The sequence below is a fragment of the Gasterosteus aculeatus genome, chromosome 21, assembly GCF_964276395.1.
Source record: "Gasterosteus aculeatus chromosome 21, fGasAcu3.hap1.1, whole genome shotgun sequence".
NCBI lineage: Eukaryota > Metazoa > Chordata > Actinopteri > Perciformes > Gasterosteidae > Gasterosteus > Gasterosteus aculeatus.
Window position 1 is genome coordinate 4,304,380 of NC_135708.1, and position 27,850 is coordinate 4,332,229.

At 45.1% G+C, this 27,850-nt stretch overlaps 1 protein-coding gene and 3 long non-coding RNA genes across 6 annotated transcripts in view; 2 read left to right on the top strand and 2 right to left on the bottom strand.

Annotated features, from left to right (window-relative positions):
* LOC144390270 (protein NLRC3-like) overlaps window positions 1-27,850 on the top strand; it is a 199,399-nt gene that overhangs the window by 32,347 nt on the left and 139,202 nt on the right. Inside the window, exons 2-9 of one of the 2 annotated variants that reach the window (XM_078096746.1) lie at window positions 4,143-4,455; window positions 4,831-4,944; window positions 5,964-6,113; window positions 8,366-8,444; window positions 8,518-8,728; window positions 14,315-16,118; window positions 16,208-16,381; window positions 17,270-17,469. In XM_078096746.1, the coding sequence (XP_077952872.1) occupies window positions 4,388-4,455; window positions 4,831-4,944; window positions 5,964-6,113; window positions 8,366-8,444; window positions 8,518-8,728; window positions 14,315-16,118; window positions 16,208-16,381; window positions 17,270-17,459 (2,790 nt within the window). In that variant the 5' untranslated portion in view covers window positions 4,143-4,387 and the 3' untranslated portion in view covers window positions 17,460-17,469. Of the gene's footprint in view, window positions 1-4,142; window positions 4,456-4,830; window positions 4,945-5,963; window positions 6,114-8,365; window positions 8,445-8,517; window positions 8,729-14,314; window positions 16,119-16,207; window positions 16,382-17,269; window positions 17,470-27,850 lie in introns of those variants that run through there. The other variant, XM_078096745.1, reaches the window with a different exon arrangement.
* Window positions 1-27,850, bottom strand: part of LOC144390355 (uncharacterized) — a 104,241-nt gene that overhangs the window by 9,225 nt on the left and 67,166 nt on the right. The window lies entirely within an intron of this gene.
* Window positions 17,818-26,489, top strand: LOC144390338 (uncharacterized). 2 transcript variants are annotated; one of them, XR_013454361.1, is made up of 3 exons: window positions 17,879-24,022; window positions 24,359-25,106; window positions 25,251-26,489. It is a non-coding gene; the product is annotated as an uncharacterized LOC144390338 (long non-coding RNA). The 2 variants fall into 2 exon arrangements; XR_013454359.1 differs by having other exon boundaries at window positions 17,818-25,106.
* Window positions 25,250-27,850, bottom strand: part of LOC144390413 (uncharacterized) — a 57,006-nt gene continuing 54,405 nt past the window's right edge. The window contains exon 2 of the long non-coding RNA XR_013454452.1: window positions 25,250-25,596. This is a non-coding gene — a long non-coding RNA (uncharacterized LOC144390413). The remainder of the gene's footprint in view (window positions 25,597-27,850) is intronic.

Here is a 27,850-nt window from a genome sequence, read left to right on the forward strand (position 1 = left end):
TTGTGAAGGTGTGATTGTTTAAAGCTGGGAAACAAGATGGCGCCTGTGTGAGCAGGCAGAGAGAAGCTGCTGTTAGTCTGAATGATGACGCTGTGATGAAGAAGAGGAGCTCACTCTGATCTGAGGTCTGTGAGGACTGTTACTGATGAGGAGGGGAAGGTAGCAGACGGAGGGGCACTAGGACCCAGCAGGGACCACAGAGCTCACCTGGGCCTTTGTTCCTGAAACACACCTGAGAGACGCTCTGTTTGTCTCAACTGCTGCTTCAGTCCTTTAAGGCAAGGCGAGGCAATTTTATTTGTATAGCGCTTTTCATACACAAGGCAGACTCAAAGTGCTTCACATCATAACATTTCATACAATAAAGTGAAATAAAATGCAGGAATTAAAAGAATTAAAAACAGCAAATAAAATTATAGATTAAAATCATATTTAAATTGTTCAATTAAAGGCAGAGGTAAAAAGTGCAATGTAGGTCAAATTTATCAGAAGGCGAAGCTGAACATAAAAGTTTTACTGTCTTGTTTTAAACGTGGTCAGAGTTGGGGCAAGTCTTAAATCTTCAGGAAGTTTATTCCAGCTGTTTGTTGCGTAGTAACTAAATGATGCTTTCCCATGATTTGTATTTACTCTGGGAATCACTAACAGATTGGTGTCAGAAGATCTTAGTGATCTTGAAGGCTTATGTAGTGGAAGCATATCAGTGATATACTTTGGGGACTCCACACGTTACGTCGGTTGTTTCTGATACGAAGTCACCAATGGAAACAAAATAGTTCCTGTCTTGTAGATATGACCTGAACCAGCTTAAGACTGTGCCTGAGAGCCCCACCCAGTTTTCCAACCTGTCCAAAAGTATTGACTGGTCGACAGTATCAAATGCAGCACTGAGGTCTAATAGCATTAATATTGAAGTTTTGCCAGAGTCTGTGTTAAGACGGAGGTCATTTACTACTTTAATAAGGGCCGTCTCGGTGCTATGAAGAGGTCGAAATCCTGACTGGAAGTTGTCGTGGCAGCCAGTTGAAGCCAGGAAGTGATTAAGTTGTTGTAGGACAACTTTCTCAATTATTTTACTTATAAAAGGTAAATTTGAAATTGGTCTGTAGTTGTTGATAATAGAGGCATCTAGGCTCCGCTTTTTTAGGAGAGGTTTAATAACTGCAGTTTTGAAAGCTTTTGGGAAATGGCCTGTCTGAATAGAGTTATTAACTATTTGCAATACTATATATTACTATAATAATATAATATATATATATATATAATATATAATAATAATATAATAATAATACTAATAATATAATAATATATAATATAATACTATATATATATATATATATATAATAATGTATAATTCTGCAATATACACTTTATTTCTATATTAAAAGCAGTAAATGGCTTTGAAACAGCAGATTAAATCCATAATTCCCGTGAGAAGCGGCAGAGGTAAGACGTGTGTGTGTGTGTGTGTGTGTGTGTGTGTGTGTGTGTGTGTGTGTGTGTGTCTCTGCTGGCTCGCTGTGTGTTTCACAGTAACTCTGCAGGCTTTGTCTCACTCAATGATTCATAATCCACCGATTCGCTGCTGTTCTTTGGCTCCAACGTCCGCGAGCTTCAAGCACCGACAAAATGTCCCACTCGGTCCAAAGGTTGTGGACAAACCTGCACGTCATATGTGACTCTTCCCCACCAGCTAAAGGTGTGTTTGGAGTATTTTAATGTGGATTCCAGCTTATTGTAGTCAGGACTCTGCCGAATTAAAAAAAGATAATGCGTTGATGTATTTTATCATGATATGTACCCTAAATAATGGTTTCCGGTACTGGTTCTGGTCCGGTTTTACGTCCACATGTCGAGCCCACCATCACGTGTTTTGGTTCTGTGAGATTAAACGTTCTTCTCTTTCCTCACATCTGTTTAAAAAGGTCGTGTTTATCAAAGTTGAAATGTGAATATGGTGGATAGAAAGTGTGGATTCATAGTTCTCACAGTGCCGACGTTTCCTGAAAGCAACACAGTTGAGGACACGCCCCTCACGTGATGCCACGCCCTCTAAGCAGATCAGGGCCAGAAGTCAGAGACAAAGCAGACGTCCTCTTTTACCCGGTAGTGATGGGAATTACGCCTCTTTTTAGAGAACCGGCTCTTTCAGCTCCCAAATGGCTCTTCTGATTTTTTGGTGTTTAAATTAATTTATCACCAACAATAATGTAAAATTATGCGCAATATGAATTACTAATGTAAAAAAACACTGTCAAATGTTTTTATATAAATACAACTTTTAATTATTTTAAACTTTTTGATACTTAACGCGTAGACAAACCAGTAGGTTCAAAAACCAGTAGGCACGTAACACCGGTACACCGAGCAACACTCTTGTGGAAAATTTCATTGTAACTAGTTCGGGAGAAGAGAATCATTTATTTCTATGTTATCTAATAAAAACAAAGTCTTGATGAATGATCAAAGTTGTAAAAGTCAATTGATTTCTTGCTAGCAGGAGGTCAAATACACGCGCACGTATTACAGAGCTCTGTGGAGACGCGTCTCCGAGCAGCGCTGAGCTTTTATACACACACATGAAGGTCGTCTCCAGTGGCCAGTATGACAAATTGCGAAGTGAGATATGAAGGTTGAGATGAAGTAACAGACAGTTCCTTTGTTCCAGCGTTTGTGTGAGAGCAAGTTGACTCGCCCTCCTTTCTTTAGACTCCGCTGCAAATGGAAACGTTGGGTCATTCTGCTTTTCACACGTCAAGCTTCAATATAGACAATCTTATGCTAAAAGTGATCATTATGTTCTAACATATTTGACCATGACACATGTCATGTGATACTGGACTGTTTTACTGACTTCTGGACTCTGAAGGAGATGAAGAGGAGAAACAGCACAGCTCCATCTGCTGGAAGATGAGTGCTAATGTTCATCTTTTAAATCATTACAGGTCATTTAGCAGACGCTTTTATCCAAAGCCACTTACAATAAGAGCGTTTCAACCATAAGGACACAAACCCAGAAGAACAAGAAACAACAAAGTGCACTTTCATCAAATAAGCCGCTTTACAACTTGCTGTAGATAAGAACCATTATAAGTCCAATGTAAGTGCTGCAGTTAGTGTGTTAGTGGAGGTAGAGTCTGAAGAGCTGTGTCTTTAGTCTGAAGATGTGAAGGCTCTCTGTGGTCCTGATGTCTTCAGAGACCTCCTTCCACCATTTAGGAGCAGGACAGCAAAGAGTGGAGATCTAGTCGAGTGTTTTGCTCTCAGTGAGGAGGAACAAGCAGTTTATCACATGCAGAGCGGAGAGTGCGGGTCGGGATGTCGAGTTGGACCAGGTCCTGGATGTAAAATGGACCCCATCCATTCACAGCACGGTACGTGAGCACCAGAGGACTTAGGAAGGTTAAAGAGCAGTGGAGCTGCTGCATTGTGGATGAGCTGCAGAGGTGGAATGGTGGTAGCAGGAGACCTGCAGGAGAGAGTTACAGTAGTCCAGGAGGGAGACGACAAGAGCCTGAATCAGTACCTCCTGAGTGAGAAGAGGACGTTCTCCTGATGTTTTAGAGCGTATCTACAGGATGGTGTTGTCAGTGATGGTGGGAGTCAGGGAGAGTCGGCTGTCGAGTGTCACGCCGAGGTTTCTAGCGGTTAAAGTGGGCGTCAACTAGATTTGTCACGACACCAAAATGATGACTTCGATACTATACCTGCCAAAATATTACGGTAACTGATACTTACGATACCACAAATACAATACTGGAATATTTATCTATGATAGTAATAAATAAAACATCTGTACAGTACCCTTTTTTACCTGCCATCTGTTTGACTGTCTGTGGGATAAACAATGCTTCATTTACTTGCATATAGAGTTTGATATTCTTAATATTGATATTCAGCATGTCAATTCATGAAATAATTATTTTTTTAACATAAATAACGTCCTGATGAACCGCTGCCTCCTGCCAAAGGAAAGCGCTTAAAAGAAACACGACATTTATCGGATGAGGATTTAAAATGACGTCTCTTGACACGTTGTCTCAAGACAACAACACAAAGTGTCCCATGAGAGTTTTAGTGTTGAGGTGAATGAGCTCTGTGTGTTTGTCCTGATGAAGATAATAACGTGTGAGCTCTGCCAGCAGGTTGGTGTGAAGGTGTGAAGGTGTGGACTCTGCTATGAATCAGGCTGAGGACCCAGAGGACGGAGTCCCTCCCTCTGAAGCCCCTCTGTGTGGGGAACATGACAGCCAGACCAAAGCTCAGAGGTGAGAGGAACTGTCCTCCACTCGTCTCCATGTCCCAACGTCTCTGACTCACTGACTCTGCTTCTACATGTGTGACCAGGACCCATCAGAGACCAGGACCTGGACCCAGCTGTGTGTCCATGAAGAGTAACCGGTCTATGAGTCTTCCTCTAAACTTCAAAGATGTTGGTCCCTCTGTTGATGCAAGGTGAGGGTCTCAGGCTGATGATGAGGTGTTTCTACCAGACTCTCTGGTGGAGGTTCTGGGTTTCTTGCTCCAGGGCCCTTCAGCAGTGTCCAGTGAGGGAGGGAGAGCTCCATGGAGGACTTGGTGAGACCTGTTGGGACTAAACCAAACTGACTGGTGAAGAAAACAGTGAGCTGAAAGACTGAGCTGTTGATTGTCAGTGGGACCAGCAGGACCAGTAGACCTAAACCACTACAGGGAGTCATGTGGTCCACATCCAGACCTCACGTCATGGACCTTTACCTTGTTTTGGTCTCTGTGAGGACGGACACCATGTGGGCTGATGCTTCATGATTAGATGATGACGTGATGATGTAATCTCAGTGTTTCTTTCAGTTCACATCAGCAGAGAGGAAAGTCTCCTGAACCCAGATGTTTGTCCATGAAGAGTGATCGGTCTAATGATCGTCTGCTTAACTTCAAAGATGGACGCCGTTCTTATGACACAGAGTAAGTAGGGCCCTATGAAATCTGTTTCATTTTTTCTCAAATTCTGGTTTAATTTTTCCCACAATTCTTTTTTTTTTTTTATATTTGAGAATTCGGTTTTTAACATTTTACGCAGAGACAGTGAATTAAGAACTGAAATGTAGACAATATATTCAGTTAAAACTGAAAACTTCCATACATAGAACCTTATTTCAGGCAAAAACATGCTGCATGATAAAAACATGGCAATATCTTTTCTTGTGTGTCCAAACAGAACAGTCATTCAAAAAAAAAAATCAGATTTGTTGGTTTAAATTAAACAAAATACATGACTCAACAAAACATGCCGTTAGTTCTTTGTAAGATCAAACTAAGTAAGAATAGTCCTGTCAATATCTACTAACAAAGGTGCATAACAATTGCAACAGCCCGTGCAGTAAACAATAAAACATTTGGGAAATTCAACTTAACTTTGGTGGAAATATCAAAAACATTGTAAACTTCAATTCCAAGTGCAACTCGGAGCCTTAGCTTGCACAAACTCCTTGCTGATGAGGAAGCGCACCCATCTTCTCTTTCTAGCAGGCAGATCTCATCCATGTCACAATTGAGAATGATTTGCAGAGCTGGCAGGTCTCACCCACCAGCGTGATGACATGGCAGAGGCAGGTTACATGTACGCTGTTGGGCAACACTCCTCTCAGAGCCTCCTGTATTCCTTCAGACAGTGAGCAGCATTATCAGTCACCACGGCCCAGACATCATCACGCTCACATTGTTGTGATTGACAGTGAATAGAATGGCTTTGGAAGTATTCGCATCTGTCCATGAAGACAACATCAATCAGAAAGTACTGTTGTCCAACGCCTACGATGAAAGATAGAAAATAATAATAACCATGATTAGTATTGTGTCACAACAAAAGGGTGAGATACAGCTAGACATAGACAGACGCTTTATTTGCTTTAATTCTTAATTCCAGATGTGAGAGTAGCTTTAACGTTGTGATCAATACATTTAATACATACATGTGTAACCAGGATCCATCAGAGACCAGGACCTGGAGCTGGACCTGATCCTGAACCTGGTCTGCAATCTGGACCTGAACCCAGATGTGTGTCCATGAAGAGTGATCAGTCTAAAGGTCGTCTGATTAACTTCAAAGATGGACGCCGTTCTTATGACCCAGAGTAAGTTCTTAAACAGATGAAGAACTGTTCTGATCCTCAGTCATGAATTACATAAATGTTTGTTTATTGTTTAACTTGTTGTTTCCATGACGATCCATCATGACAGAACTCATTATCTTCATCTAACTGGTCTGTGTGTGTTTAAGGGTGAATCATTAACTGTAAACATCCTCAGATGTAAACACAATGTGAGCTAGTTCCTCCACATCAGGATCAGCAGAGCTCACATCTGGTTATATAATAAAGGTGGTAATATGTTATGCAATAATACTGGCATGTTATTAAATTCATCCTCTAAACACAGCTGTTGCTTGTCAGATGCAATCAGATGGACGGTAATAAAACGCCATGATGCCGTCACAATGCGTAATGACGCTGATGGCTGATCTTCGCTCTTAGGAGACGTGGCACATGGAAGGATTGGCGCTGTAGTGCAGCGCACCATCGGCCTGTTTAAGGGCAGATGGCGCTGCCTCGACTGCACTGGAGGGAGGTTGTTGTTTACTCCTGAAAAGGTGTGAAACATCGTGCTGCATGTGCTGTGCTACATGATGTGGCACAGCTTCCAAACGTGCCTCGACCCCTGACGGCGATGTTGGCCCAGACCCTGTCCCCGATCCCCAATCACTGCCACCAGTCTCTCATCAGGAGGGGACAGCTCCGGTGTCCCTTTCCCCCCCGTGGAGACACACCTTGGCGATGGCGATGGACCAACTATCGTCAGTAGACTCTGTGAAAAGGTCCAAAGACTAGTTTCAGAAGATCTAAGGAGACTTCTAGAGGTCAGGGGACGGACTAAAGAGGTTTGGAGTAGTTCCATAGGACTTTGTACCAGATGCAGAGGTCTGCAGACGTTGTTTTTATGACCCACAGTAAGAACCAGGGCTGTAGTGGAGGGTAAACGCACGTAAACGCCGTTTACGCATCTCTAGAATTAGGAAATAGCGTTTACGCACCTCTAAGTGGCGTTAACGCACCTCAAAGTTCCCTGCGCCTTGTATTCTTCCGTTGGAATAATCCGAAATAAACTTGGTGTAATTTTAAAACAGCTAAGACTACATTTCCTATTGTTGAACATATAAACGCCGTAGTCTGAATCATTTTCATCTGCGCTGTATTACGGTCTGTGAGCATCCAACCAGTGCCCTGCGGCTGCTGCAGCGACCAATCAGGATCCCGGAGGCAGATACACGTTGTGGATCAACCCAGAGGTCCCCAACCTTTTTTACCTCACGGACCGGTTTCATGTCAGACAATATTTCGCGGACCGGTCGAGAAGGTCCGACGGGGGGGGGTGTAGTAGTCGTTGGGGCGGAACGACTGACGGGGGGGGGGTAGTCGTCGTTGCGGGCGGAACGACCGACGGGGGAGGGTTAGTAGTCGCGCGCTCTGTGTTCGCCGGTCGTGCACGGTAAAAGGACAAGAAAAACGCCTGGTGACGCGTAGATTAGAAAACAAGTCAGTTCTCAATGTGAAAAAAACCATGCTGTATAGGCTATTTCCGATGACATAGGTAGTAAATGAGTGTTCCTTTAGCTTATGTTGTCAGTGTAATTGACAGGCTGCTTAACTGGTTAACTCTTAAATTCAACATATTTTTTCAGGCAGTGAGAGGACAGGCAATGATGCAGAGAGCACAGGGAGAGGAGAAACACCAGGTCCAATAGAGAGAGGAGAAGCACAGAGGAGCCATGGCTCATGGTTCATGGCTCTTCTGTGCAAGGCAGGACCTGACGTGGAGGACAGGGAGGCCCTCTGGGCACTACTGTAAAAAGGAGACTCCATATGTAGACAGTTCTTTATCTGCAATTGTGTTGTTGTGTTGTGTTGACATACTTTTCTTTACTGTTTTCTTAAATTTAATAAACTACAAACTACTAACACATGTATTCATTGTCATTGATTGTATATGACTTTTACTGATAACATAATGCAATATAGCCAGGACAGCCTTACAGAGTCGCGACGCTTTGTGTTGCGTTGCTTCGCATCGCGTCGAGGTCTGTATGATCACAAAATTCAGAGTTTACTCACCTCTAATTTTACCACTACAGCACTGGTAAGAACTAAAACCAGATGAAACTGATGACTAACTGTCACTGAACTAATAAACTGTCCGTCATGATCAACAATCTTCAGCATCTGGTTTCCATCATGATCAATCATGACAGAAGCCAATATATTTAACTAATGTTGTATTGGTGTTGATGCTCCAAACACCATGTGAACTGATGGTTCATGTTCCTCCACAGAGAGGACCAGGAGAGCTCAGAGGTTCCCACAGGTCCGTCTGCCCAGCAGCATCAAACACACCTGGACTCCATCTTCATGGTGTGTACATGAACAACTACTTTGGTGGCTTCCATGTTCTAGTTGGTGTCATTCATAGAATGTTCTGTTCCAGCTGCTGGAGGAGAACATCCTCACTTTTGTGAAGAACGAGCTGAAGAAGATCCAGAAGGTTGTGAGTTCAGATAACCCAGAATGCTTAGAGAAGGAGGATCAGGAGGAGCTGGATGAAGAGCAGAGGAGGAGCAGAGAGGCCTTTGTGAAGATCTCAGTGCACTTCCTGAGGAGAATGAAGCAGGAGGAGCTGGCTGAGCGTCTGCAGAGCAGTAAGAGGATTTCTCTACAGACTTACCATGCTGATACATGAGACCTTCACTGATGTCTCAAGAGATGGACAGAATATATTCATAGTCATTCTCTGAGGAAAGGACATGTTGAAATCTATTCTTTGTGTCACACATACGTCCACATCATAGTTTATTTTTCATCTTCACTGGGTGTTCACATCATAGTCTATTCATCTCCACTGCATGTTCACTAACTCTCCTGTCATTTCAGATCCTCCCACCTCGTCACCTGATTTCCTGCACCTGGTTCTCCTCACCCTCACCTGTGGTGCCTTCCCTCGTCAGTCACTCACTATTTAAGCCAGTCACATTCTGTTGCTCACTGCCAGATTGTCTTGTGTGTTCTACCAAGTTTTCCAGCGTTTCCCGAAACCATCCTGTTTTTCTCGATTCCGACCTCGTCTGTTCCTCGACCCCGATTTACCTGCCTGCCCCGTTTTGGATTTGTCTGCCTGTCTGTGTGCCCTCCTGATTCTGACCCTGCCTGTCCTCGTCTACGGATTACCTGCCTGCCCCTCTGGACTTGTTTGCCTCCTGACGGATCTCCCGGTTTTGACCCTGCCTGAACCTTGATTAAAACCCTCCTGTCTTGTCCATCGTGTACGAGTCGTGCATTTGGGTTCTCCCGTACTCCGGTATCAGTAACCGTGACAGTACAATCTGGCCAAACATGAACCCAGCCGACCAAGAACGTACCGAGCCCGAAACCCCGAATCCAAGCAACATGTTGCAGCGCCATGAGCAGCAGCTCCACTTCATGGCTGAGGCCATGCAGTCTATGTCGGCCCGCCATGAGAGCAGCATGGAGTCCCTCCGCGACCACCTGCGGAACCTCGCCGTGGTGACGCGTACTCCGGACGTCACCCCCGCTGCTGCCCAAGCACCCACCTCCGCTCCAATGTCCGACGCACGTCTTCCTCCACCCGAGCGTTGTTCCGGCGCTCCCGGTTCCTGTCGACCGTTCCTGGTACAGTGTTCGCTCGCCTTCGAGCTCCAGCCGTCCGCGTTTCCCACCGAGAGGTCCCGGGTAGCGTACATTGTTTCCTTGCTCACAGGGAGAGCAAGGGATTGGGGAACGGCCGAATGGGCTAAACAGACTTCTATCTGTTCCTCCGTCGCGTCGTTTTCCGAGGCGATGCAGAGGGTTTTTGACCATGCCACTCCCGGACGAGAGGCGGCCCGGGGACTGTTTGGTCTGCAGCAGGGAATACGATCCGTTTCCGACTATTCCATTGACTTTCACACCATGGCAGCGGAGAGTGACTGGAACCAAGCCTCGCTTCGCGATGCCTTCTACCACGGATTATCCAGCCGCGTAAAGGACGAATTGGCAGCTCGGGATCTCCCTGCTGGTTTAGACGAGCTGGTCGCCCTCGCCATTCGGATCGACGGGCGTCTGCGGGAGCGGAGAAGAGAGAGGGTCGCTTGCGCAGCTTCAGGATCACCGCCGCGCCAGTGGCCGGAACCGCGACGGGCACCAACCGAGGGTGGACCTTCTGAGTCTATCGCGGGGCCAGAGGCAATGCAGCTGGGACGGGCTCGACTCGCTCCGGCTGAAAGGCACCGCCGCCTGCAGGCCAACCAATGCATGTACTGCGGTCAAAGCGGTCATTATGTGAACGCTTGTCCAGTAAAAGACAGGGCTCACCAGTCAACCAGAGGGCGCTGGTGAGCCGGGAAGTTAGATTAGAAATGCCCTCTCGACCCCAAATCCATGCCCAGTTGTTTTTCCAGGATAAGAGCTACACTGTTCCGGTTCTGATTGACTCGGGTGCAGACGCCAATCTCCTCGACCAAGACCTGGCCTTCAAGATGGGGATTGAGCAAATCGCTTTGGAAAGACCCATCCGGGCCACGGCGTTGGACGGTCGGCTACTCTGCAGGGTGACTCATCAAACCACCCCGCTGCGCTTGGAGATGTCAGGTAACCACAGTGAAGCACTCACCTTTCATGTACTTCATGCACCTCAACAACCAGTCATTTTGGGGTTTCCATGGCTTAGGAGGCATAATCCGCACATTGACTGGGCTACTGGGACTATATTTGGGTGGAGTCCTCACTGTCACGCGGTTTGTTTAAAGCCGGCGTCTGCCATTAGCCGCTCCGTGTCTCCTGAGTCCCCAGATCTCACGGGCGTACCCGAGGATTACCACGATGTAAAGGAGGTGTTCAACAAGGCTCGGGCCACCTCACTACCGCCTCACCGCCCGTACGATTGTGCTATAGACCTCCTTCCGGGCACCTCGCCCCCAAGAGGGCGACTATTCTCTCTGTCGGCCCCTGAGACTAGGACTATGGAGAAGTACATCAGCGACTCCTTGGCTGCCGGTCTCATTAGACCGTCGTCATCCCCGGCCGGCGCGGGGTTCTTTTTTGTGAGCAAGAAGGACGGATCCCTGCGACCTTGTATTGATTACCGGGGACTCAATAACATCACCATCAAAAACAGGTATCCACTTCCACTCATCTCATCTGCTTTTGAGTTGCTACAAGGGGCAACCGTATTTTCCAAACTAGATCTACGCAACGCTTATCATTTGGTCAGGATCAGAGAGGGGGATGAGTGGAAGACGGCCTTCAACACTCCCAGTGGACATTATGAATATTTGGTCATGCCATTTGGCCTCACTAATGCCCCAGCTGTTTTCCAGGGGCTGGTAAACGACGTTCTCCGCGATCTGCTCAATGTCTGTGTTTTTGTCTATCTGGACGATATTTTGATTTTTTCCAAGTCTACACAGGAGCATGTGATACATGTACGGCAAGTCCTCAAGAGACTCCTTGAGAATCACCTCTTCGTTAAGGCAGAGAAATGCAGTTTCCACACCTCGGAAGTATCTTTTCTGGGCTTCGTCATCAAAGCCGGCAATATTCAGATGGACCCTGCGAAGACCAGGGCGGTGGCAGACTGGCCCCAACCCTCCACCCGCAAAGAACTGCAGCGTTTTTTGGGCTTCGCCAATTTCTATCGGCGGTTCATTCGGAACTACAGTGCTGTGGCTGCTCCTCTCACCGCTCTAACCTCCCCACAAGTGCCCTTTCAGTGGACCTCGGTAGCGGCCAGGGCATTCGGGGAATTGAAAACACGTTTTACCTCTGCCCCTATCCTTGTTTTCCCAGACCCTGCTCGCCAGTTTGTGGTGGAGGTGGATGCGTCGGACACCGGTGTAGGAGCAGTTCTCTCGCAGCGGTCGTCTACAGATCAGAAGGTTCATCCATGCGCCTTCTTCTCCCGGAAACTGTCTGCCACGGAGAGGAACTATGACATCGGGGATCGGGAGTTATTGGCGGTAAAGCTTGCACTGGAGGAGTGGAGACACTGGCTGGAGGGAGCTGACCAGCCGTTTATGGTATGGACTGACCACAAAAACTTAGAGTACATTCGCTCTGCCAAGCGGTTGAACTCCAGACAGGCAAGGTGGGCTCTATTTTTTAACCGTTTCGAGTTTACTCTAACTTACCGGCCGGGCACGAAGAATGCCAAACCTGATGCCCTGTCCCGTCAGTACCAGTCCAGGAGCTGCGTTCAGAGTCCGGAGAACATTCTCCCCCCTGAATGTGTTGTTGGGGCAGTGGCCTGGGAGGTGGAAGAGGAAGTAAAACAGTCTCATACAGCGCAACCGGCACCGAGTGCCTGCCCCGATAACCTTCTGTTTGTCCCAGCGAATCTGCGCTCAAAGGTCCTGCAGTGGGGTCACTCTTCCCGCCTGGCTTGTCACCCGGGAGTGATCCGCACGCTAGCTCTGCTGAAACAACGGTTTTGGTGGCCCACCATGGAGAAGGACGCTAGAGAATTCGTCAGTGCCTGCATTATCTGCGCTCAGCATAAGCCCTCTCACAAGGCTCCATCCGGCCTTCTTCACCCCCTGCCCATCCCTCATCGTCCCTGGTCCCACATTGCCTTGGATTTTGTAACCGGCCTACCCCCATCTGACGGTAACACAGTTATTCTAACGGTAATTGATCGCTTCTCCAAGTCTGCTCAACTCATCCCTCTACCTAAGCTGCCTTCTGCTAAAGAGACAGCAGAATTGCTATTACAGAAGGTGTTCCGCCTGCATGGTCTGCCCGTCGATGTGGTCTCCGATCGGGGGCCACAATTCACTTCTCATTTTTGGTCTGAGTTTTGCAGGCTACTGGGGGCCACAGTCAGCTTATCGTCTGGATTTCACCCACAGTCCAACGGTCAGGCAGAGCGGATGAACCAGGAGATGGAGACTTCTCTACGCTGCATCTCTTCCCGCAACCCCCGCTCTTGGTCCCAGCAACTCCTATGGGTCGAGTATGCCCACAACACACTCCCCAGTTCGGCTACCGGGCTCTCACCTTTCCAATGTTCTAGAGGATACCAACCTCCGCTGTTTCCGGAGCAGGAACTGGAGGCAAGCGTCCCTTCTGTCCAGGCGTTCATTCAGCGGTGTCGGCGCACCTGGAAGCAAGCCCGCTCCACGCTCCTGCGTACCTCGGACCGGTATCAACGGTCGGCTAATAGACGTCGCACCCCGGCACCCTGCTACGTCCCGGGACAACGTGTCTGGTTGTCCGCCCGGGACCTTCCACTCAGAGTGGAGTCCAAGAAGTTGGCGGCTCGATTTGTGGGTCCCTTTCCAGTCTCCAGGGTCGTCAACCCTGCAGCAGTCAGACTCCAGTTGCCGCGGGCCATGAAGGTCCACCCCACCTTTCATGTCTCCAGGCTAAAACCTGTCCTGGAGAGTCCACTTCAACCCTCCTCCAGACCCCCTCCGCCCCCCCAGCTCATTGACGGGGGCCCAACTTACACGGTCCGGCGCCTACTCAAGTCTCGTCGACGGGGTAGGGGGCTGCAGTATCTGGTGGATTGGGAGGGATACGGCCCAGAGGAGCGCTTGTGGGTCCCGTCACGCCACATACTAGACCCTTCCCTGATCAGGGACTTCCACAGAGCACACCCGGACCAGCCCAGTGGGACGTCGAGAGCCGTCCCTAGAGGGGGGAGTTCTGTCACACATACGTCCACATCATAGTTTATTTTTCATCTTCACTGGGTGTTCACATCATAGTCTATTCATCTCCACTGCATGTTCACTAACTCTCCTGTCATTTCAGATCCTCCCACCTCGTCACCTGATTTCCTGCACCTGGTTCTCCTCACCCTCACCTGTGGTGCCTTCCCTCGTCAGTCACTCACCATTTAAGCCAGTCACATTCTGTTGCTCACTGCCAGATTGTCTTGTGTGTTCTACCAAGTTTTCCAGCGTTTCCCGAAACCATCCTGTTTTTCTCGATTCCGACCTCGTCTGTTCCTCGACCCCGATTTACCTGCCTGCCCCGTTTTGGATTTGTCTGCCTGTCTGTGTGCCCTCCTGATTCTGACCCTGCCTGTCCTCGTCTACGGATTACCTGCCTGCCCCTCTGGACTTGTTTGCCTCCTGACGGATCTCCCGGTTTTGACCCTGCCTGAACCTTGATTAAAACCCTCCTGTCTTGTCCATCGTGTACGAGTCGTGCATTTGGGTTCTCCCGTACTCCGGTATCAGTAACCGTGACACTTTGACTCATTGATCTTCTTTGTTGTCTTCATTCAGGACTTCATGCTGCAGTTTGTCAGCGTGAACTCAAATCCAACCTGAAGAAGAAGTTCCAGTGTGTGTTTGAGGGGATCGCTAAAGCAGGGAACCCAACCCTTCTGAGTGAGATCTACACAGAGCTCTACATCACAGAGGGAGGGACTGCAGAGGTCAATGAAGAACATGAGGTCAGACAGATTGAAACAGCATCCAGGAACCCAGCGAGACCAGAAACAACCATCAGACAAGAAGACCTCCTCAAAGCCTCAGCTGGAGGAGAGGAACCAATCAGAACCGTGATGACTAAGGGAGTGGCTGGCATTGGGAAAACAGTATTAACACAGAAGTTCACTCTGGACTGGGCTGAAGACAAAGACCACCAGGACATACAGTTCACATTTCCATTCACCTTCAGAGAGCTGAATGTGCTGAGAGAGAAGAAGTTCAGCTTGGTGGAACTTGTTCATCACTTCTTCAGTGAAACCAGAGCAGCAGGAATCTGCAGGTTTGAAGAGTTCCAGGTTGTGTTCATCTTTGACGGTCTGGATGAGTGTCGACTTCCTCTGGACTTCCACAACAATGAGATCCTGACTGATGTCACAGAGACCTCCTCAGTAGATGTGCTCCTCACAAACCTCATCAGGGGGAAGCTGTTTCCCTCTGCTCGCCTCTGGATAACCACACGACCTGCAGCAGCCAATCAGATCCCTCCTGAGTGTGTTGGCATGGTGACAGAGGTCAGAGGGTTCACCGACCCCCAGAAGGAGGAGTACTTCAGGAAGAGGTTCAGAGATGAGGAGCAGGCCAGCAGGATCATCTCTCACATCAAGACCTCACGGAGCCTCCACATCATGTGCCACATCCCAGTCTTCTGCTGGATCACTGCTACAGTTCTGGAGAAGGTGTTGAAGACCAGAGAGGGAGGAGAGCTGCCCAAGACCCTGACTGAGATGTACATCCACTTCCTGGTGGTTCAGTCCAAAGTGAAGAAGGTCAAGTACGATGGAGGAGCTGAGACGGATCCACACTGGAGTCCAGAGAGCAGGAAGATGATCGAGTCTCTGGGAAAACTGGCCTTCGATCAGCTGCAGAAAGGCAACCTGATCTTCTATGAATCCGACCTGACAGAGTGTGGCATCAAAATTAGAGCAGCCTCAGTGTACTCAGGAGTGTTCACTCAGATCTTCAGAGAGGAGAGAGGACTGTACCAGGACAAGGTGTTCTGCTTCGTCCATCTGAGTGTTCAGGAGTTTCTGGCTGCTCTTCATGTCCATCTGACCTTCTTCAGCTCTGGTGTCAATCTGCTGTCAGAAGAAAAAAAAAACTCCCTGTTGTCTAAAGTCTTTAGAAACAAACCTAAACCAAAGCGCCTCTACCAGAGTGCTGTGGACGAGGCCATACAGAGTCCTAATGGGCACCTGGACATGTTCCTCCGCTTCCTCCTGGGTCTTTCCCTGGAGAGCAATCAGACTCTCCTACGAGGTCTGCTGACACAGACAGGAAGTCGCTCACAGACCAATCAGGAGTCCGTCCAGTACATCAAGGGGAAGATCAGTGAGAATGTGTCTCCAGAGAAAAGCATCAATCTGTTCCACTGTCTGAATGAACTGAATGATGGTTCTCTAGTGGAGGAGATCCAACAGTCCCTTAGATCAGGACGTCTCTCCACAGAAGAACTGTCTCCTGCTCAGTGGTCAGCTCTGGTCTTCATCTTACTGTCATCAGAAGAAGATCTGGAGGTGTTTGACCTGAAGAAATACTCTGCTTCAGAGGAGGCTCTTCTGAGGCTGCTGCCAGTGGTCAAAGCCTCCAACAAAGTTCTGTAAGTACAGAGAGTTAGATTCCTACATCAGAACTTAAACATGCTGCCATCTTTTATACTTACTGCTTCTTTTTCATCCCTCTCTTCAGACTGAGTGGCTGTAACCTCTCAGAGAGAAGCTGTGACGCTTTGTCCTCAGTTCTCAGCTCCCAGTCCTCTAGTCTGAGGGAGCTGGATCTGAGTAACAACCACCTGCAGGATTCAGGAGTGAAGCTGCTGTCTCCTGGATTGAAGAGTCCACACTGTGAACTGGAGACTCTCAGGTCAGGATCCAATTAATGTCCACATGGTGTCTTTATTTACATCCATGCTACATGGAATTGAAGCACAATGTTCATTCACAATAAAACATAACAGGGTCATCCTATTAATCTTCTTTTTTATGCTACGTGATAATATCACTAATTGAGAAAAATGGGTTTGTCTTCAATGATTTAAATGTGTGTCTAAACTATCAACTCCCTTCTTAAAATTGTTTGTTTAAGATTTCAGGTTTCATAAAAATCTTTTTCACCAGGAAATAAACCAGAACTTTGTAAACAGAGGAAGTAATCTCAGGGACAAAACTTCGGCCCTTTTTGTGAATGTATGTTTGTTTCCCTGACATTACAAGAACCTTTTAGACAAAACAAATTCAGTAGCTCAAAAAATAGACAGTCTGAAAGACAATTTTCCTTCACAAAAAAACATCACAGGTACATTCTGTTGTTCCTCTTAAGCTTTGTTATGTTTTGTTTTGATGTATTTAATGGATGAAAAGGATAATAGAGACTCAATACTTTTTTGTCTGATGGTTGTTTATTTGTAATTCAGGATGTAAAAAACACAAGATCACACAAAAAAGATTAATTTCTCATTAACCCTCACTTTGTTCTCTCTCTTCATCTTTCTTTAAAAGAAGTCAAATAGAGGATAGAGAAGCCTAATTCTGTATTTAGGTCTAATAAACATTAACAACAACATTAACTATCCCTGCCTCATCCTGATATTGATACTACAGTACTTACTGTAAATTGTTCTTCTTGTTTAATATGGAGCTAATTACATTTTCTTTGGTCCTACTGATTTTATTTTAGTTCAAATACATCAAAGAAGATTTCATTTCATAACATTAATGTTATCTTTCTTCTTGTTGATTGTTCTCTCTTCAGACTGAGTGGCTGTAACCTCTCAGAGAGAAGCTGTGACGCTCTGTCCTCAGTTCTCAGCTCCCAGTCCTCTAGTCTGAGAGAGCTGGATCTGAGTAACAACCACCTGCAGGATTCAGGAGTGAAGCTGCTGTCTGCTGGATTGAAGAGTCCACACTGTGAACTGGAGACTCTCAGGTCAGGATCCAATTAATGTCCACTTGGTGTCTTTATTTACATCCATGCTACATGGAATTGAAACACAATGTTCATTCACAATAAAACATAACAGGGTCATCCTATTAATCTCCTTATTTATGCTACGTGATAATATCACTAATTGAGGAAAATGGGTTTGTCTTCAATGATTTAAATGTGTGTCTAAACTATCAACTCCCTTCTTAAAATTGTTTGTTTAAGATTTCAGGTTTCATAAAAATCTTTTTCACCAGGAAATAAACCAGAACTTTGTAAACAGAGGAAGTAATCGCAGGGACAAAACTTTGGCCCTTTTTGTGAATGAATGTTTGTTTCCCTGACATTACAAGAACCTTTTAGACAAAACAAATTCAGTAGCTCAAAAAATAGACAGTCTGAAAGACAATGTTCCTTCACAAAAAAACATCACAGGTACATCCTGTTGTTCCTCTTAAGCTTTGTTATGTTTTGTTTTGATGTATTTAATGGATGAAAAGGATAATAGAGACTCAATACGTTTTTGTCTGATGGTTGTTTATTTGTAATTCAGGATGTAAAAAACACAAGATCACACAAAAAATATTAATTTCTCATTAACACTCACTTTGTTCTCTCTCTTCATCTTTCTTTAAAAGAAGTCAAATAGAGGATAGAGAAGCCTAATTCTGTATTTAGGTCTAATAAACATCAACAACAACATTAACTATCCCTGCCTCATCCTGATATTGATAATACAGTACTTACTGTAAATTGTTCCTCTTGTTTAATATGGAGCTAATTACATTTTCTTTGGTCCTACTGATTTTATTTTAGTTCAAATACATCAAAGAAGATTTCATTTCATAACAATAATGTTATCTTTCTTCTTGTTGATTGTTCTCTCTTCAGACTGGATGGCTGTAACCTCTCAGAGAGAAGCTGTGACGCTCTGTCCTCAGTTCTCAGCTCCCAGTCCTCTAGTCTGAGAGAGCTGGATCTGAGTAACAACGACCTGCAGCATTCAGGAGTGAAGCTGCTGTCTGCTGGACTGGAGAGTCCACACTGCACACTGGAGACTCTCAGGTATGAAGAGGCCTGCTGCAGTCACATACCATGAGTGTGTTAAAGGAGGTAGAGCTGGAAACCTTTTCTCTGTCAAACTCTCAGCCTGGTTAATGTGACCCTGACACACCAAGCTGACCTCAAACTACCAGAGACTCATCAAACTGTTTGTGTCCCACATCAGACCTTAAATACAGACAGAAGTAGATAGGGAACATTAGCCTTAATGAGCCTAATCAATGATGTTGATTCATTTATTCGTAGTTTTTAACCATTCACATCACATCCTCACAGACCAGGGACATTTAGTAACACACACCCATAGAACACAAATTGTTACTACCTGGATATATAAATATAGCTATATCCCTACTTGCAAAATTCCCTAGACATGATTATAACATGAGCATATGGAGAACAATAAGAAACATTTTGATGAAAGGCTATTGGATGGTTAGTTGCTCGTCATCTGCCCCCAGTGTGTGTTGTCCTATTAATTAACAGTAACAACAATCAAACAGACAGCATGTTGGTTAATAAACAACAAAAAGAAACAATCTGTTCAAAGCGTCTTGAAGGATCATCACAGTAGGAATGTAGCACACATGGACAGACGTGAGGCGTGCGTTAGTTTTTAAGAAGTGCTTTATTCCTCCGTTAGAACAGGTAAGAAGTGCGCATCAGATACACAGGTAAACTTTAGCTCACTATTTTCCTTCTTTCCTTACTTCTCCCAAGCGTGCGAAATCATCTCCCGCTTGACTCCTAAAACAAGGACCCCTTAGGTGACCTCTGTGCTTGTTTGAGCATAACTCATTTTCACTTACCAACAGATTTACTGAGTATCTCTTTGCAAAAGAACACATGCTAGTTTAATGAACAAATAATTAGAAAATAAAATACATAAATAATGGAATATAGGTGGGTGTCCATTTACTGTAGCATCTCAACACTGTGGACTCCACACTGTCCCTTTCAAAATGAATGTTGACCCGACATTGGCTCTAAAGAGGAAGTTCTCAGGAAATCCATCTGCTGCCGTCCTTCATGTGTTAAAGCCTTCAAAAGTCTGCAAGTATTTGTTTAGCATAGAAGTCCTATTTTAGTCCTATTTTCTCCATTAGTATATTCTGTCAAAGTTCAGTGCATCTGGAGCTTGGACGCTACGTCCTGACTCCCGTATTCGTTTAAAAGGAGTTTGTCTTACTGCTGAATTGTGTAGCGAGCTAAATACGCACAAGGAGAGCAGAACAGCGTCTATGATGGTCTCACTGTGCAGAATCTGCAGAACATCTGTCTGAGTATCAGCAGGAGAAGATGCTGCTGAGAGAGTGATCTCCTGAGCCTGATTCTGATATTTATATTTCATAAAGCTTTGCCTGCATGTTAGATTTCCCTCTTTACAGCTTCCACCATGGATAGCGTGCTCATCGATTGTCACCAAGTGACTGCGGCTGACATGTTGAATTACATCATCTCCATGACGACGATATTTGACTCATACGGTCTCAATGTTGGGCATTTAGCTAGCTAACGTTAGCTCGGCTAGCTCGTAGGGAACGTTACCTCATCTGTGAAGAGCAAGCTAACATCGGCCGAGTTAACGGCACAACTTCCATCACACCACCATTCTCCCTGAGCTTCACTTCCACTTTCGAGGATTCACGTCTTAGTGCCGTGCTGCTGGCTCACTGGCACATAACGGTTGGTCTTTGGCACCTTAGTGGCACCTTGGTGCCAGTTGGCGTCACAGCAGCTCAGAGAGAGAAAACAGCAGAGAGAAAGTCGACATTCTGCGACGCAGTTTGAGCGAGTTGTTAGAGCAGTGTCAGGATCTCCGATCCCCCCGAGTTGGCTGATGAGAAGGATCGCAACACGTTGATCAATTAAAGTCAAAAAGTTAACATTTATTTATCCTGTTTGCTTGCAAGCAGGAGGTCCAACACACCAGCACGTATCTCAGCGCTCGGCGTAATGACGTCTCCGAGCAGTAAAAACGCTGAGTTTTTATACACATGTGAAGAACATTCTCAGTGCCAGTTACGAGAAGCTACAAAGCAGGTTGAGATAAGAACCCAGGTGAAGCTGAGGGTAGCATTACATTACATTACATGTCATTTAGCGGACGCTTTTATCCAAAGCGACGTACAATAAGTGCATAGTGTGCGTAGCACACACACACACACACACACACACACTCACACAAGATCCTCCTCAGTGGCCGGTGCAAATCATAATTAATTGACATAAAGTAAAAACGTGGATCCAGAACTTTCGTACCGAATAAGATATGAACCAAGGCCATGAACAGAAGTCCTTTGTTTTGAAGAGTCTATGAGATCGAGCTGACCGTCCTCCCTTCTCAGGACACAGCTAACTAAACAAACTAACATTTTGTATCATGCTGCTCTTTGCACATCAGGGTCAAATACAGGACACTTGAGACACGGCTTTAGCACAAAACATTGTTATAATATATTTTATCAGTACATGCATCTCACAATTCCCCCTTTTGATCTCTTCAGAGATCACCCCAGCTGTTGGAGAACGTCTCCTGGATCAGCCTCCTCATCTTGCCTCCTTTCCAGGCCAATAATGGGATCGTGTCTTGTTCTTGGGGTTTTTTTTTTTTTGCTAAACTAAAGCGGAGAATTGAGAAAGATAGAACAGTTACCTCCATAGCCTCCCCTGTAACCACCCCCGTGGGCTGTCCCATACGACGTCTCCTCCTATGGTGGGAGTGGATACAAATCAGGGGCGTTCTTGTCGCTCACTTTCTGTCTTACTTTGGCGAGCTGGAGCTTCAGCAGTCGAGCCTGCAGCTCCTTTAACTGTTTATCTTCCCCTTTCGCTTCTTCTGTCGCGTCTTGTAAATGGTGTAACAAATGTCTCTCCCACACAGCAGAGTCACTACCTGGCAGGTCTGTGTTAGTCATCATTTTAGCTTTCACACTCTCTGGTACGCCCTCCAGGACCGCCTGTCTAAACCCTTCCCTGTGCACTCCCGCAGTGCCTGGGTGACGACCTGTGTGTTTCACCCATGTTTCCTTACATTCGTCCAAATAAGCGCGCTGTGTTTTTCCCCAAAACAAATTTCTTTCCTGCTGCGCTGAATTGGTTTTCATGTTTATTTCTATTTCTTCTAATAATTTTTCATCATATTTTAAATCCTTGATTCAAGTGTTACACTTAACAAGAAAGTAGTTCAGCGAAACTAAAAGTTGCAATGTCTCATCAACCTGTTAGTTGATTTCATAAAATCCCCTCTACAACCCGCTTGTTCATGTAAAGGTGTTTGGCCGACCTTTGACAGCCCAGTAATGATGAGCTTATTCTTCTAAACTGAAAAGCAAAAGGACCATTTATCCTCTTTATTCTTTATATATCATGGTATTCAAGAAAGATGCATAAACCTAATTATATCACTAAATGATGGCACTCAGGATTAACTTTATTCAACAGTATGTGTGTGCGCTTCTTAAAGTGAGGAGGTATAAAACCTTGTTGGCCTCCACCGTTGCTCCCACACATCTTCTCACTGCTGTGACCTTTTTACTCCCATAAAACCCCCGCTGCTTCAACAGAGATAAATTACGCTTATTCTAGCCGTTGTTGCTTTCAAGACTTTAAATCTTCTTTTTCTTTCTTCAATGCATGTCTACAATTCTACTATTTTTAAATCAAAAGCTTAGTAATAGCTTGGAGAGCTTAAAAAAAAAGGCTCTGCAGCAGCAGACTTGTTGTTTGAGAATCAGTCTCTCCTTTTTTTTTTTTTCTACCCTCGTATGGAGGTGGTTTTTCAGAATTACACCGTTCTTGGTTGTGTGACGTCACGAGAGGCGCCGCCGCTCTCTCCGGGGTAGTTCAAATAGTGCGAGGACACTTCTTTAAAGAGAGAACACCGTCCTCTCGGTCTCTCCTGCATTCGGGAATCCTTCTGTCTTGGTCTGCTCTTCTGCCGTGGGCCCAATCTGCAGCTCGTCTCTCCTCCCTCAGCGGTGTGTCTTCCGCCCTCATGGAGGCCTCCAGGTCGTCACACCCTGATGGGTTTCAGGTGTGAGGGGAATGCTCTGAGTTTCGGGGTGGAGTTCCTACCTCCACCAGCAGATGGAGCCATAGTAGTTACAGCCATCGCCGGTGAACGCATCTCCCTTCCAGACCGAGCCTCTCGTGACATCACAGTTGTTTTTGTCTACGCTTTACTTTTTATCCAACACGAAAACCATACGGACCTGAAGTCCTCTATTTTGTCAATTTCTTTGTGAAGTTTCCTTTTTCCCCAAACATTCACCTTCTCACATCTTGCTATCAATGTTCCTTTGATCAGACATTTGCTTCCATCATCAAGATACTGTATCAAGTGTATCGTGCACTTTACACTCAATAAGCAGCACTCGACAATTTACAGCCCATCTGAGTTTAGGAGAAGACTCAAAAACTACAAACATTAATACAGAAATTGGACCCTATATACAACAATTCTCCTTATTTCTCATCTCTTCATTTTCAATGCCTGTTTCCCCTCTTTTTACTAAATCAATCTCTCCTACGGTTTTAAGTCTAATTTCAGCTGACACTCTCAGCAGTCTATAATCTCTGGTCTCAGTGACGCTCTATCTGCCAAACCAGCGCCTTTCTCACCTCGTGTCCCGTGTGCTCCACAACATCATGGTTCTTTATCTCAGTGGTGTCTCCGCTCACCGCCACCAACACATCCTCAGTTGGTCATTTATTATTTTCCATCGATACCGCGGCGCTGGCTCCCAGCCGCCGTCCTCCACTTCTCCATCAAATTCACCTTCCATTTAACAGCCGTCAACCAGTTTGGATGTATTTTACCGGAGCAGACAGCTGTGATCTGAAAGTTATGTTAGTCTCGCAGAATGAATTTATGCCAAAAGTTTATACTAACCTTCTGGAGTCAATGCGTCTATGAGTTTATGTTAACCTCTCAGACTCAATTATCAAAGCCGCAAGTTTATGCTTTAACCGTGCGGTCTGTCTGCGTTCTCAATTCCTTAGAACGTACTTCCAAAACTTATTTCTTTAAGTGCATTTCTCCACACATTTATTTATTTATTAAATCACTCCTCTCTCTTACAACTCTCACAACGTACTCCTTACTTTAGCTTATTCAAAATGCAGAATTAGATGTAACAGCTTTCTGCTTACCTTGTTTTGAGGCCGACCTGGGAGTACGTCGCGTTCAGCAGGTGTAAGCGTTTTAGATCGAATTCGCCTGTGCAGGAAAACCTCTCATCCCGGACGAGCCCCCAAATTGTCGGGATCTCCGATCCCCCCGAGTCGGTTGATGAGACGAATCTCAGCACGTTGATCAATTAAAGTCAAAAAGTTAACATTTATTTAGAAGAGAAAAAGATTACATGAGCAATTCTCCGCAGACATCTGGCTCTAACTATTGCTTGCAAGCAGGAGGTCCAACACACCAGCACGTATCTCAGCGCTCGGTGTAATGACGTCTCCGAGCAGTGAAAACGCTGAGTTTTTATACACATGTGAAGAACATTCTCCGTGCCAGTTACGAGAAGCTACAAAGCAGGTTGAGATAAGAACCCAGGTGAAGCTGAGGGCAACACACACACACACACACACACACACACACACACACACACACACACACACACACAAGATCCTCCTCAGTGGTCGGTGCACATCATTATTAATTGACATAAAGTAAAAACGTGGATCCGGAACGAAAGCTCCGAATAAGATATGAACCAAGGCCATGAACAGAAGTCCTTTGTTTTGAAGCGTCTATGAGATCGAGTTGACCGTCCTCCCTTCTCAGGACACAGCTGCAAACAACTAACATTTTGTATCATGCTGCTCTTTGCACATCAGGGTCAAATACAGGACACTTGAGACACGGCTTTAGCACAAACAATGTTATAACATATTTTATAGTACATGCATCTCACAGCAGCGATGAGGATCACAGAGCTTCATGGATTAGAGTCTCATGATGAAAACAACAGGGATCCATTTGAAGGTGGTTGAATGCATTTACATAAGGATGTTCTGTAATATCACAGTAATAATGCAGAACGTGACGTCAGCAGTCGGTGCCTCTGTGGTGTGAAAAACCAAACAGGGAACTAAATAAACTAACTAGTGTGTTTCTTCTGTTTGTTTGTGTTCATAGTACATGTGTTGTTGGTTCATTGTTCATTTTGAAACATGGAAACATGCACATTGTGTGAATACTGAATGGTCTGTATCTGCTTTATCTTTATGAACCAGTTTAATGTGAATGTTCCTTTGCACACGTCCCATGAAGCTTGATCTGTAGCATGACGTCATTTCTCCCGTTTGAATTCACATCTGGTGAAAGTACAGTGACAGGTCCATTTCTTATTTGTTATCCATTCATCTTCTTCATGAATATATTCCAGCACCTCGTCGCTGTGTGACGCCTGACTGACAGTCTGTGGTCGTCTGTAAGTAGTGGTAGAAGAAGAAGAGGTGCTCCATGTGGACATGAAGGACAAAGCTGTGTGTGAGAGTGATGTAATGTCCATGTCTCCATGCTGCTCTGACCCCCCTCCTCCTTTCAGGGTGGAGCCTGATGGAGTCCGATGGTTGAGACCAGGTCTGAGGAAGTGTAAGTGTGCTTTGATTCATGAAGATTCAACCATCTTCACACTGTGACATCACTCATTCACCTCTGTGACGTCATCATCAACGTGTCAGTAGATGAACACATGATTAATAACTGCAGCTGTATTGTGTCTTGTTCTCTCATCAGATTCCTGTGAACTCACAATCGACACAAACACAGTAAACAAACAACTCAAACTGTCTGACAACAACAGGAAGGTGACATATGTGAAGGAGGATCAGTCACATCCTGATCATCCAGACAGATTTGACTTCTGTCCTCAGCTGCTGTGTAGAACTGGTCTGACTGGTCGCTGTTACTGGGAGGTCGAGTGGAGAAGAAGAGTTGATGTATCAGTGAGTTACAGAGGAATCAAGAGGAAAGGAGACAGTGAAGACTGTTTGTTTGGATACAATGATCAGTCCTGGAGTCTGATGTGCTCTGATGGAGGTTACTCTGTCTGTCACAATAAGACAGTATCACTCATCACCACCTCCTCCTCCTCCTCCTCCTCCTCTGGTAGAGTAGCAGTGTATGTGGACTGTCCTGCTGGCTCTCTGTCCTTCTACAGAGTCTCCTCTGACACACTGATCCACCTCCACACCTTCAGCACCACATTCACTGAACCTCTTTATCCTGGGTTCGGGTTCTGGTCTTCTGGTTCCTCAGTGTCTCTGTGTCCTCTTCAGGAGGGAGAGTCTCCTCCTGGTGGAGAACCTTCCTCTCTGCTCACCACATAGTTCAGTCTGTACAGCTGATGGTGGTTCATGTGGGTGTAGATGCAGGTGGAGCAGGTGAGGGGTACCTGAGCTGGTCTGGACTCTGGGGGGTCCACAGCTCTCTGGGACTCAGATGGAAGTGTGAAAGAGCTCAGCTTAATGCTGCTGTGCTCCTTCAATAATAGATGATCATTTAGATATTGGCTCCTAATTAGGCTTTAATCTTCATCTTTATGTGTTCAAGAAGACATTTTATAAGACGCTCTTTCATCTGTCCCCCCATATGAGACAAATGTGTCCTTATGTGTGTGTGCGCTTCATCAGCAATAATAAAAACAAGGTGAAGAAGGAAAATATGAATGTGTAATTCTTTTTGAGCCCATTTTAACTTCAAATCTCTCTAAATCTGTTGAGTGAAATCAAATCTAATTTCACATAATCAGGTTTGTTTTGAACAAGAAGCTTTTTAATGGTTCAGCAAACCTCTCAAGGAAATATTGAATATGCGTTACTTGTGTTTTTATTCCCTATAATGTCATTTACAACATTTACTCCATGTGTTACTTTAACAAAAATAGAATTGTTTGGCTCTAATGTTAATAAATGACTTTTATTGGAAACAACTGTACATGTTTAAACAGGCCATCAAATAAAGATGCTTTCAACACGCTGTATTATTTCTTTTGACATGAAATACTCTGATCCTTTTTAAAGATGCTGTACTATTGACTTTTGTACTATTTCCTCCATAATATCTGTATTTATTCTACAGCCCTGTTGCTGTGTCAATAGCACAGAGGAAACATTGGTGGTGCAGCATGTTGAAGAAGGAAGTGAGTAAATAAAGAAATGAGTAATGAATAAGTTGCTTTATTAACCTTATTAACCTTCACGCAGAGCCGTCTCACAACAACACAAACTACTGAGCTCGCTACTTCAGGTGCAACTTGAAGCTTTCATTCTGCACCAAATATCACACTTAAGTCACCAACAAAAACACACAAAGCACAAGCACACATTTGATAACAGGGTGGAGTTTATCTCCTCACAAAGTGGAGTATTGAAAGTGTTAAATGGGATTTCCCGCCAAAATAAAAGACAAGCAGCAGCAGCATTGCCACTAAATGCAATAAAACACGCGTTGTGCAGCGTGGACAGAAAGAGGAACGGCTTTAACTTTCCATCTCTTAATAACATGGTTATTGTAGCTGAAAGAAATGATTACAATAAAGTACATCCTCATTCTGCTCTAAAGCAGGTGTGTCAAACTCATCGTAGGTCACTTTGATCTCCAGCCATGTCCAGGGCTGATATGAAGGTCCAAGGTGATTCTATGTGGACGTTTCTCCAGGTTTCATGGCTCAGCTTGACCTCCTCACGCACAAACGCATGAGGACCGTCACCGACTACTTCCTGGCTCCCTGATGGGAAGCTTCCGGATGCTTCTCTGTTTGAGGTGAATGCTTTTAATTTGTGTCGTCAGTGAAATGGATTCATGAAGATGATTCAATGAGAGGACGATCGGGATCAATCTCTCTATGAATAAATGCTACTGACTGATTAATCCTCAAAACAAGCTCACATGGGACAGTATTACATATTATATTTGGACTTCCGTGACACTAATGCACACTTCATATGTATTTGTGTCATATGTATGTATATAACAGAGTTTGGGTAACCTTCAATATTTATCTCCATAAGATATTTCTGGGCTTTTTAGGAGCAAAGAACAAGTTCCTGTTGTCATGCAGAAGGAAGTATTAGAATGTGACTCCAGAGCTGAAGTCATTTAGTGAGTGTTACACACTAAATGAAGACATGTCCAGGGGGCCACATGTGAATTGAGTAGATGCATCTGATTGTTAGTGTTCATCTATTTTCATTTCAGGATGTTGCATTAATGCTCATTCAGGTTTATCGTCAGCTTGATGTGGGAGCTATTATTTAGTTACTTATTCTTGAATATAGTTGGATTAATTGTTTGGGTAATTGGATCACTAATTGCACCTGGAGGTTACTTAGGGG